Below are 13,559 nucleotides of genomic sequence, written 5' to 3'. Positions count from 1 at the left end.
GAATATATTCACCACATACAATCAAAAGATACGTTCAGATTTATTATCCATGTATATCACAAAAATGTTATGTTAGAATGATCATTAGTTGTACTGTATCCGTATCTATAGACTTTGATTCATATAGCATGAAAAAAGAGGGAGTATTTGTTTCTGTATTCATACAATGAATTGGGAAAATAATCACCTTAAAAATAAGAAAGGGGTTCATCAACACTACGTACATAATGTATGTGGTAAATGCGTTGTGTAACAAGTAAAAAGAAATCTGTAATACACCAGGTGGTGTTTATTTTCTACGTACTTGATACGCAAGGAGCAGATGGAAATTTAAAGAAGGTGTTATTGCCACCCCTCCCCCTCTTCCTCACCTGAGATGCAATGTATTACCGGAAATTTCTCCAGCCACTACCGAAATTATTCATATAACATGCGCAGATCTGGGGGGGGGGGGAGTCGGGGGGACCCCCCCATCTGGAATTTGCAGAGTTATTAAAAGTATATACTGAAGTAATGACTTTGGGCCCCCTTAGAAAACGTGGACCCTACCATCACCACCACGAAATAGGTGTTTTTCACGTTTTGGAAATGGAAATGGAATTGGATTTTACGTTTTTTTTTTCTTCCTTGACAAGAAATTTTTGGGTTAGAAATTTTTTTGACTGGGATGCCCCCCCCCCTGGAAAAATTCTTGATCCGCGCCTGTATAATCATTATTCAAAATTGTTAGGTAATATCCGAAACAACATATGTGCAATGTATAGCATTTATGAAAATCGAACTTCAAATATTCTGTCATGACTACATGAGACCGATTGTATTATTTCCTCCATGGTTACCACGGAGAATGACTAAGGACTTCGAAAAGGATAATTTAAGGAGATTGGCAAAGTTCCCAGCTTTCGCAAAGAATTTTTCAAAAACTCTTGAGCAGGTGTAGTGGTACTAAACAATACACTTTATTGGTTTTCACCGCGTAGAAAATTCTACACGGGAGATCACTCTCAATCAAGCTCCAGACAGCTCAGTATTACTCCATATCATTATTCGTAGGGAAAGAAGTCCCGGAGAGTATGGAGTATGACTCTCAGTCATACTCCATACAGTGTCAATATTTAATTCTCCGGGACTACTTGGTATGGAGTTGTAGCGTAACGTAATACTGAGCTGTCTGCAGCTTTGACTCTCATGATGGAAAACCCCATGAATTACCTTTTCTCTCCGGATAACCGTGAGTTGCCACTTTCCATAAATGAATAAAATAAATAATCATAAATAATCAGCGTTTTATAAAAGAAATATATTTTTGATTTAAAATTAGACTGAAACGCTTCTAGTCGATATCACGAAAATGTACATATCATGTAGCTTGAAATGGGAAATATGACGCACGCTTGACAACGTCCCCAGAAACAATCAGTCAGTATATTTCTGGGTGCATTTGGGGGGGGGGGGGGGTTATAGCACAAATTAATGTAGAAAATAGAAATTCCTTGATACGCAAAAAAAAAAAGGGAAGAGGATCAACTGATGTTCCCTCCCCCTTCCCCCGTTCATACAGACGTGAGATACATAAATGACTTGTATATAGAACTGGACATTCAACTTTGCCCAAAATTCTTCATGTCGGTAAAAAAAGAAAATATTTTACAATAATGATTTCAAATTTTAATCGGTCATGCAATACAGCCTGCTGGATTATCCCACAGTCTGTCTATTATAGTCACAGTAAAATGTGTAATTTCTTTTTCATTCTTTTTCTTTTGGCAAAAAAAAAAAAAAAAAAAAAAATACAAAAAAATACAAAAATGAAATATTATTTCATATGTAGTTCATTATGACGAGGAAGAGTGATATTTTTATAAGAAAGAATTAAATCCAAACCATGATTATACTTTAAATCTGATGTGTATATTTTAATATTGAATTACCTGTTTTAAGCTTTAACATTACATGTATTTTGTTTCTGCAGTAAATACAGATCGAATACAACATTAGGCTATATATTACCCTATCCACAAATAAAGGGCAAAATATTATTATAAACTGAAAACAAGTTAATTGTTAAAACTAAAGGGAAACATATACATACTTTTATTTTTTATCGGTCTTAGTATTAAACTCTACACTTGGAATAAGAAATTTCTTTAAATATTGTAATAAAAATAGACTAAATATAATTAAATAATTATATCACATTTTTGATGTGTACGCATGAATATCATAATAGTATTATAATTTGTTCTTCAGCATAATGTATTAAAATAGAGAATTCATATCTATTGATTTAAAGCAAACACATGACCATTACATTGTCATTGCTCTCTGCCGCGGGCTCTACCTGCGGGTACCTGTCAGGTATACGAATACTTCACACCCCCATTGTTTTATTGCCTATACACACCGGCAGATTTCACACCTTTAATCGTCCTAATTTACACAAAGCAAATGCTGGGGGAAAACAAACACAAGCCCAATAAATGCGACATTTTATTTTTAAGTCATTGCCCTAAACGGTATTGCTAAAAGCACACTAAACATGGAGTACCCCGGTAGCAATTCCTGCCCTAAGAGATATGTTGTACAAAAAAATTAACACAACAGCTAGGGTAAATCCTTAATCTTTCTTCATATGATGTAAACAAACTCCCTTTAATTTTATGTGTTTAAGTCAAGATTAAAACATTTTGCACCACCCGGACCTTTAAACTTCGGCGGACCTTTTCTTATACGGCCGGACCTTTTCTTATAAAAGGCGGACCTTATATGTTATCGTATTAGGTCCCCCCGGACCTTTAAACGAGGCGGACCAAATATTATGCGACACCGGACACTCTTTGATGAGAAAAGCTCACTTGAGCCTTCGGCTCAGGTGAGCTAAAACAAGGCAATTCTAGCTGCACGAACATAAAAAAAGCTTTTGTGTGAATTGTCATTGAAATAATGATAAATCGTTGATAACACTGTAAGTTGTGAATATATTTATATATCGAAAGACTATTACATTCCTAATAAATTTATCGGTAAAATTTGTATATATTCCTTACTGAGGGCATCGTGGCAGCGAACCCGAAGTACAATTTGTACATCGTAATAAACTTGCTTACATGAAAAGAGAAAATTAATGAATAAGGTATTGTTCAAATCCAATTAAAGCTGTAAAATTTTGTGCTTTATTCAACACATTTCAGTTTTTTTTCTGAATACAGTCTTTTGTATCAAATACTAGGCTTATTCATAGGGCTTTAAAAGCTAATTTTTACACAGGTACTTGTGTCTTGGTTTATAAATATGTATGTACCTTATTGATATGTAAAAAAGTGAAGTACATTTTTTACATATCAATAAGGTGCATACATATTTATAAACCAAGACCCAAGTCCTGTGAATTTTTACACCCCCCCCCCCCAAAATCAATTTATCAGTAAAATGTGCATATTTACTGCTTTCATCCTTGATGGAAATGAAATAAGAGCATCTGAAGTACAATATCCAAAACACAGTATAACAGGTTTCACAATAAAAGTCAATTAATGAAATTGTTATTTTTCAAGTTTTTACCAATGAAGGGGGGGGGGGGTACGTACATCTACTTCATGCGGGATTTTGAACTAAGTATTTCTTCCTGCTATAAGCCTGTAGGCTGTCAGTAGAAACTACAATATATTTTCTGTCGGTAGTGGTATAGATTCAATTCCCCGCGCTTGCGCGGGATTTCATCTAGTTCCTAAAGTTAGAGAGCGGAAACTAAAAATTTCTTCTTTTTTTTAAGTTCAAGAGGGATAACTCTGTCAAAAATCATTGGACCATAACCAAATTCGAACTTGACTTGTATTTTCTGGTAAAATACCTGCATAAATATGCAATTTCAACCTTATTTATACACCCCTACAAAGGTTGCAAAGCGAAAATTGAAAAATTTCTTATTTTTTCTAAGTTCAAGAGAGATAACTCTGTCAAAAATCCTCCAACCATGACCAAATTCAAACTTGACCGGAGGAATATTTGTCATTCACATTTTTCACATTAGGTTACTCACGTGATGTGACACATCTGTTCCGTAAAATATACAAATTTTCCTCATTTTTTCAGTTTTCTGAGATCTTAATTTTATTTCAAATTCTATAAAGAGTGCTAAAAATGACGTCGGAAAAGGGGGGGGGGGTATTTTCCCAAAATTTATAATAATAGTAGTGTCACTTTGGAAAACTCGCATAGACTGTGAAATGTTTGAACAGCGTTGAGAAAGTCAAAATGTGACAGCAAAAAAGATTTAGAAAAGGGAAAGACACATTCAATGGCGAGAAATTTATTTAGCATTTTTATGTTTCATTGTTGCCGGAAAGTCTTACACTTATTTTCCCCGGTAATACTACTATGCCATATACTTTTTGAACCAATGTAAGAAAAACTAGAGGTACTTACGCACTAATCTTACAAAATGATTATCCCTGCTCCCATGTATGAGCATAATGGCAAAGTCCATATTTTGCTATGGGATATCCCAAATATCTGCCCGATCTAAACGTAAAACACTACCAAGGAATCACTGACAGACCTAGTTTATCTAGTTGATCAGTAGAGGTACATAAAGAGTTGTTATGGATTTGGTTTACGTAGTGCTTATACCCTCAACCGATCCATACCTACATGTAAATCTTGTACTTGTATATAAGTGTAACAGAAAAGGAGAAAATGTATGGGTCGACAGGGAATCGAACCCGGGACCCCTGCATCACTAGTCAGGTGCTCTACCGACTGAGCTACCCAAGCCAATATCCATGGCCCAAACCATTACATTCCTCCCTCCTTAAATTGTCTTCACCCTCTAATGCACAACCCAAGTTCTTATTGCCCCTGGCAGGACTTTGACCTGCAAGTCCAGGGGTGGTCAACGGCACCAGATCTGTAACAGGAAAGGAGAAAATGTATGACTGGACCGGGAATCGAACCCGGGACCCCTGCATCACTAGTCAGGTGCTCTACCGACTGAGCTACCCAAACCACTACATAAGCATTTGATCAATCATCCCTGAAAAACCTTACATGTTGATTACGATGTATATTATGCAATCATTGATAACACTAAGAGCAATAGTAATTGTTATGTAGTTTTATTATTTTTCTTATGTATTATCACCTAACACTTTTCCAATTACATGCATAATTTGAACATTGTAATAGAAATATAACTGTAAATCACACTGTCATTTGCTTTTTCTTCCTGTCTAAGAATGGCTGAAGGAATTCTATGTATACTTTCTTCTGTATACTGGATACTGGTATAAAATGTCCACCAGAGTGTTTTAGAACACTTGGATTAACAAAGTACTGCAGCAAATCTTCACTCATTTCTGTCAAAAAATTGAAATAAGTAAACTAGAACTTCTTTAAAAGGACCAATATCCTGCAGGATAACCAGAAAAGGGGCTCATTTTACAATAGTTCTAAAAACTCAGACATTTTGTTAAAAAATACTGCAAATTCCCATGGCCTGAATCATGTGGAAATGTAAAAAGGGGATCAATATTGTAATACCTCTGATTGACAGCAAGAGTGTGTTCAGTACAAAATCCATCTATATCTCAAGACCCAAACAACATTTAACTTCTCAGTAATGTAATCATGACTTTATGCTATTCTACCAATATTTTGTTTTCTTTTAGAATTCTTTATTGCTGAGAAACTTCTTTTAACTCAGTGACGTTGTCAACTTGACCATGTCTAAATGACCATGGTGTAGGATTGTTATGCACAATCATATTTTGAGACTAGTATATTGCAGGTTTTTTCCTAAATCAAAGTGAGGACAAAAGCAAAAGTTTTCTATGCCTTAAGCAAATTAAAAAAAAAAAAAGCAAACAAAAAACATTACTCTGGGCTAAGTTCGGAACATACATGAACCCTACAGTCACAAGAACCCTATGTCTCAGGAACTGTGTAATATTTGTAATGTTTTTATCCCATTTCAAAGTAATAACTTGATACGTTTTTATCCTATGACATTGACCTTGTCCATAATGACCTTGGTACTGGGTCAGGGCACATTTTTGGTTCAAATGGCTTTTATTAATTCTACAAAGTTTGAAAAAAATCATATAACCTTAGAGATAACTTTCAGACCAAATAAATGTCAACAGACAGATGGACAGACAGTGATTCCTATAAAAAAAAATCCACATCTTATAAGTGTATTTGCCAAAAAAAGCAAATGAACTGCAATGCTAACACCCCTATTCTTACCCAAGAAGAAATTATGGTAGATGGATAGTTATCCATAATAATCATGCAACAGACTGCTAGATATTCAACTCTAAAGAAGAAATGAATGGAGGTATATAAGGTGAAAACAATCCCCATATTTCTCAATTTTAAAATTAAAGCTAATGGCAAACAAAGAACATTTTGATTTAGGTCTTTGTGGCAATATGTAGCCCTGAGATTTTGATCACGAGAATAATATTTAATTTTGATGCCCATGGGCTACAAAGCTTACCTGAATGAGAAGGGGTACTACTTTAAATATAATCCCAAAATGGTCAAGTGTAAATATTTCATTTTTTTAAGCAAACATAATGCTAGCATGATTTTTTCTATAATTTAGATGACATAATGATTTTTAATCTGCCATCTTGCCACTCAAATTTTGTTAAACAAAAGAAATATTGAAGGCTGGCACGTGATGTCAGTTTTTCAACGACAAAGCGTAACTCCAGTCCGAGGAATCAAAAACCTTTGATCTACCTCTTCAAACCGCACAAGACATTTGGAAGTTAGACTATGACATCACTTGACGTTGTATGAAAATTAGTTTCACTTCCATTAGTTTCACTTTGAGCTTCAATACTGTTCATTATCTCCATATTTCATTCTACAATGCAGTTTTTTTAACAAAAGGCATTGTAAAGTAGAGTAGATGCAATTATTTCCTTTAGGCTCTCTTTAAGAACATATTCTTCATAACTATGGTCATGTAATGCGATCTAAATTATGGAAATTATGGTACCAAAAGAACTCTGGCAAGCCTATGGAACTCGTTTTACTTGCTGTTGACTAATCAGATATTTGTTGTTCTTGAGAAGATTTTTATGAAGAATTTTTCTTATTATTCCAGTATTATGGTCCCGTCCTATCTGCAGGGGGCACGATTTGAACAATTTTAAATCTGCACTACCCGAAGATTTTTGCATGTGTACTTGACTGATAATGACCCGCAAAGTATTTATTGTGAAAACTTTGCTTTTTTCTGATATATTTTCTTGTAAAATTTTATCCCCTACTTTTTGTTCTTAAATTTAATTTCAGTTTATTTTTATCTTCCCCAAATGAAGTTTGAGAACAAATTGTTATTACTCTAGCTGCTTCTTCTTATTATTATCATTATTAGGGTCTACCGAGCTTCCTTCGGAAGACGCTACTGTTATTCTACTGTTTTTTATTATTTTATTCCCACAAATTTTGTGCAGGGGATTTCTCAGAGATTTTTTTTTGTCTGATTGTAATGAAACTTTCAGCTAGGGTAGCTACATTGTCTTAAAGCCTAAAATGAAAATGATTTCTTCAATTTTTTTAAATACACCTCTGCTTATGAGTTATTGTCCTTTAATTGATAATTGGGAAGTCTTGACTCCTTGATGTCCAGGAGCAACGAAGTAGATTTTTGAAAATTGTATTGATTTTTATGACTTTTGCTTAACCCTTAAGGCCCTCAGGGGGGAGGGACTATGAAATTCATAGTTTGTGCTCTAAACCAAATTTGAAATTGGTTAAATTGTTTATGAGGAGAAGTTTAAATTATTTAAAAGTTTGAGACTGACACACAAAAACGGACAAAAAGACATAGCAAAGGACTATATATATGAATTTATCATCAACAAGAGACCCATGGGCCACATTGCTCATCTGAGGATTTTGGTTAGAGAAAAAGTCCCCCTCCCTTCAAAGGGGCAGGGGTGGGAGCATAATTTGAAGGAACAAACTTACATCTACTCTAACTGACAATGCTTCTTTATATTCAAATTACTAATCATGGCTTTAAGATTTTTACATATTTTTTCATATTGCAGCTTTTTTAAGACTGTAAGCTTAGAAATATACTATTGTTTTTTAAACTGGGTTTTTTATGAACATTCAATTTCTGAAGAAAGTTTAATACGGTATTATAAAATTTTCTGTGATGTCACATATCTGTGTTGAACGCATGACAGACACATAATTTTTTCCAAATGTTGCACAAAACTCACAATGGGACAAGTGAAAAGAAACGTTAATGTGAATGGTTTGTTACATAAGTCAAACTATTCCTGGGCATACACAAAGTGCTGGGGGGCAACTCTGAATTTTATATTTTACATTTTATATTTTACAAGAATTTTTATAATATTTTATAAGATTTTTAAGAATTTTAATTTTATAAGAATGTTGTACTATTTTACAAGAAATTTAACTTACCTACATACAAGGGGACATTTTCCCCTCTTCATTACAATTTATACAAAATAGGATAAATTACATACAATCCCCCACCAAAATTCAGTTAGAGTACATAATTCTCAAGTAGATTCACTCAGAATATCTTCAATTTATCCTTATTAATCATTTGTGCCAGTCTAATTTATACACGATTTATAAATTCCAACTTTGTCCAAGGACATTTAAATGGGAGCATTTCACATTCATTTTTTTGGTTATTGTTTGAATACGTACATATCATAACCAGAAGTCTCTGACGAGACTGTAGCTCTACTGGTTGTACTTATAGAGGAAGATAAAAGTAGCACTTGGATTTGAAACTTTGCAACAGCAATAAATAGAATAATGATCCTTGGTTTAGTCTCTTTTTGTGGCAAGATTTATTGCAATCAGACTAAAACTGTAGGAGGAGTAGCCTTTTAAAACAATTCTACAGAAATTTGGATTTAAATAACCATGGCAACATCATTCAACAAAATCAAAAAACAATAACTACAATTATGTATCTCAGCGTATTCTACTTGTAATTGCCGAGTTATACTGAATTTAGACAAAAGTGTAGGAGGAGTAGCATTTTGAAAGTATTTCACAGAAATTTCTATTTTTAGTAACCATGGCAACACCATCCTTTTGAAATCAAAAACCGATACACAGAATTATGTATCTTATTATAGTCTACTTGTGTGCCAAGTTACATTGAAATCAGATCAAAACTGTAGGAGAGTAGCGTTTTGAAGGTTTTTCACAGAAATTTCTATTTTTAGTCACCATGGCAACATCATTCATTGAAATCAAAAACCGATAAACAGAATTATGTATCTTATTATAGTCTACTTGTGTGCCAAGTTATACTGAAATCGGACCAAAACTGTAGGAGGAGTAGCATTTTGAACGAATTTCACAGAAATATCTATTTTTAGTCACCATGGCAACATCATTCATTGAAATCAAAAACTGATAAACAGAATTATGTATCTTATTTTAGTCCTCTTGTGTGCCAAGTTATATTGAAATCAAATCAAAACTGTAGAAGGAGTAGCGTTTTGAAAGATTTTTCACAGAAATTTCTATTTTTAGTAACCATGGCAACACTGTTCATTAAAATCAAAAACAGATACAGAGAATTATGTATCTTATTATAGTCTACTTGTTTGCCAAGTTATATTGATATCAGACCAAAACTGTAGGAGGAGTAGCATTTTGAAAGTATTTCCCAGAAATCTCTATTTTTAGTAACCATGGCAACATCATTCATTGAAATCAAAATCCGATACACAGAATTATGTACCTTGGTGTAGTCTACTTGAGTGCCTAGTTATATTGAAATCAGATCAAAACTGTAGGAGGAGTAGCGTTTTGAAAAATTGTTTACAGATGGACAGACAGACAGACAGACACCTTACTATCGCATAAGCTCTTCTGGTCTCTGACCAGTAGAGCTAAAAACGAGGCCCATTGGCCACATTGCTCACCTGAGCAAATTGGCTAGGAAAATGAAGTTCAGTACTGAAAAGTTTACAGGGGGACAGGGGTACAAACTTAAATTTACACTACCTCAGAATGCTGCCATATCAATATTACTAATCATGGCTTTGCTGTTCTTGAGCAAAAAATTTTAAAGATTTGTTTCCTGTTGTAAAACTCATTGTGGTCCCACCTTACCCACCCTAAATTTGAACAAATTTGAATCTGTGCTATCTGAGGATGCCTCTTTAATAATATGAATAATCATGCCTTTGCTGTTCTTGAGCAGAAGATTTTTTTTAAGATGGTTCCTATATATTCTTATGTAAAAAAAACTTTGACCCTCTGTTGTGCCCCCCCCCCTTCAACCCCTGGGGTCATAGTTTGATCAAACAGGATTCTACAATACCTAAGGTTGCTTCTGTATAAATATGACTACTGGACTTTTGCGAGAAGTGCTGACTTTAACACTCGATGACTTACTTTGACATTTAAACATGTGCTATGTACGGAAGTACGGAATTGATAATAAAAAAGAAAATCTTACTAGTGGTCATAAGTATGGTGTTAGGGGCATTTACATGATTCACTGGTATGCAATCAAAGCAAGAGATAATGGGAGGCAAAATAACATAACATAAAATACCTTATTCGTGAGGGGTAGTATTTCCTTTCAATCTCATTTTCTAAAGGAATCAAATAAGGAAGTAAAAACATTCTGGAAGGAAAACTTGGCAAGAGTTGGTCAAAGTGGGATTAGGATAGGGCAGTTGTCGTTCCCTCCCTAAAAAATGTAGTATGTGCTTTGATATGCCCCATTATTATTGTTTAATTAACTGCTAAGCTAAATATTTATATCGCAAAAGAGCTTCCGTATATTGTCTCAGTGTAAAAGTACATGTAAGTCGTCGATTCTAAAAGTCAGTGCTTCTCGCTAAAGTCCAATAATAGGTGTTGTCAAATCGGACAATTTTTAGTAACCGGTTACTTGCTTACTTTTCCAATCGAGTAACGGATTTCTCGGATGGTCATTCTTCCGACCTTAAAAATTTTCTGACGTTAACATTTCTATATAAATCTTATCATTTGTTTACCGGTATATATATAAAGCACAAATGCACTGTTTATGAACTTTATTCTTAATTACAAACTCACAGTATTAAATTTTCTAAATAATTTTGTCTCGAACATCCCATAATGGTTTGCTGTTTTGCGGGATGTCCTTTAAGTGGAGTGAAAAGACCATCAAAATTTTTATATTAATGCACCGCCCTACCCTGCGGCTAATTTGTACTTTCTTGGACAGATATATTATTAAGCAATTAATTTCGTCCGGTCGTAAAAATTCTATGGTCACAATTAAAAATAACAGGAGGTAAAAGATCAATGATTGAAATCTGACCATTTTGATAATAATGAACATATTAAAAGAGCTTAAGAAATTCATAAATTTTCTCAGATTTTGAAATAAATTTGTATGGAAATTTGATTTATACAGTGAAAATATGGATTTCATAGACAAATTAAGAAGGAAAATTTAAACTATAATTGCCGTCTGTCTGTCTGTAAAGTTAATTGTCTTGGAGTAGATTAAACTCAGTGCTGATGTACAGGTTTTTTTGTTCATAAAGTACAATCAGGCAATATTAAGGTACATGTATAAACATCAATCAAAAAGGGATAATACCCACCCATCCCTTTCACCCAACCCCCAAAATAAAAATGTGACTAAATTTTAAGTTTTGTTGCTTTGAAGTAATATTTTCATTTAACCATTAAACATCAATAAATTTGAATATATTGAACTCTAAAAACACATTTTCTGTTCCTGAAGCATATTAATCATCAATATGACGTCATACACGTTAAAGCATAATAATTAACATTTTTTCTTTTGTTTATAATTATAGATTCATTAAACAACTTTATGAATTTGAAAGCAGTTTTATCAAGGGTTCTTATACTTTGAAATATACATGCAGGTGTATGCTCGGTGAATATGGCCTTTGGACATATAGGGTTCTCTAAGGGGTCACATCTGCTGTCACAAGACAATAGCCAACAGAGTGCTAAAACTCTTGATATTTTTCGCTTCCCTCATACAGTTTGCAAAACAAAACAAGAGGCCCATGGGCCTTGAATCGCTCTTCTGATTAACTGTACAACCTATCACTTCTATTTGAAGCCTCGAAGTATCCTGTATATTTACATAAACCCTTGAAATTCCAATTCACACTCTGAGAACCCAAGATGATTCTAAGCCAATTAGTACCTGAGAGTTGCTCATGGTGACCTACTTATCACTTGTCATTCTCTGAGGACCCATCAACTAAGTTTGATGATTCTAAGCCAATTAATACCTAAAATATTTTTTAAAATTATAATCATAAAATTTTATAAGTAGGTCAAAGTGACCTACTTTTCAATTGTTTTACTCCAAGGACCCAAGATGCATCAACTGACAAAGTTTGATGATTCTAAGCCAATTAGTACCTGTAATATTTAATTAAAGCCATAAATTTTCAAAAGTAGGTCACCGTGACCTACTTTTCAGTTGCTGTACTCCGAGGACCAAAGATACATCGACTGACAAAGTTTGATGATTCTAGCCAATAAGTACCCAAAATATTTAATTACAGCCATAAATTTTCAAAAGTAGGTCACAGTGACCTACTTTTCAGTCGACCTACTCCGAGGACCAAAGATGCATCAACTGACAAATTTTGACGATTCTAAGCCAAATAATTCCTGAAAATATTAAATACAGCCATAAAATTTCAAAAGTAGGTCACCGTGACCTACTTTTCAGTTGTTGTACTCCGAGGACCCATGACGCATAAACTGACAAAGTTTTATGATTCTAAGCCAATTAGTACACGAAATATTTTATTAAAGCCATAAATTTTCAAAAGTAGGTCACCGTGACCTACTTTTCAGTTGCTGTACTCCGAGGACCAATGACGCATAAACTGACAAAGTTTTATGATTCTAAGCCAATTAGTACCCGAAATATTTTATTAAAGCCATAAATTTTCCGAAAGTAGGTCACGGTGACCTACTTTTAAGTCGACCTACTCCGAAGACCCATGACGCATCAACTGACAAAGTTTGATGATTCTAAGCCAATTAGTACCCGAAATATTTAATTAAAGCCATAAATTTTCAAAAGTAGGTCACGGTGACCTACTTTTTAGTCGATCTACTCTGAAGACCCAAGATGCATCAACTGACAAAGTTTGATGATTCTAAGCCAATTAGTACCTGAAATATTTAATTAACGCCATAAATTTTCAAAAGTAGGTCACTGTGACCTACTTTTTAGTCGACCTTCCCTGAAGACCCAAGATGCATCAACTGACAAAGTTTGATGATTCTAAGCCAATTAGTACCTGAAATATTTAATTATAGTCATATAAATTGAAAAGTAGGTCACGGTGACCTACTTTTCAGTTGACCTTTTTTGAGGACCCAAGATGCATCAACTTACAAAGTTTTATGATCATAGGACTTAAAATGTCCAAATTATGCCTCTAAAATGCTTTGAAATCGAATGCCTGCAAAGTTCAAAAAGTAGGTCACTGTGACCTACTTTTTAATAATTATGTTTTTTGGCCCCAAGATGC

The 13,559-nt window shown here is 33.9% G+C and overlaps 1 protein-coding gene across 2 annotated transcripts in view; it reads right to left on the bottom strand.

Annotated features, from left to right (window-relative positions):
* Positions 1–5,097: 5,097 nt before the first annotated feature.
* Positions 5,098–13,559, bottom strand: part of LOC133188934 (esterase OVCA2-like) — a 28,746-nt gene continuing 20,284 nt past the window's right edge. For both annotated transcript variants that reach the window (XM_061324404.1, XM_061324405.1), the window contains exon 8: positions 5,098–5,354. In XM_061324404.1, the coding sequence (XP_061180388.1) occupies positions 5,200–5,354 (155 nt within the window). In that variant the 3' untranslated portion in view covers positions 5,098–5,199. The remainder of the gene's footprint in view (positions 5,355–13,559) is intronic.

This window comes from Saccostrea echinata, unplaced genomic scaffold (genome assembly GCF_033153115.1).
Source record: "Saccostrea echinata isolate AGI-Se365-2 ecotype Australia unplaced genomic scaffold, CSIRO_AGI_Sech_v1 ptg000016l, whole genome shotgun sequence".
In the NCBI taxonomy this organism is placed as follows: Eukaryota; Metazoa; Mollusca; class Bivalvia; order Ostreida; family Ostreidae; genus Saccostrea; species Saccostrea echinata.
This window is presented reverse-complemented; position numbering and strand designations above follow the sequence as displayed.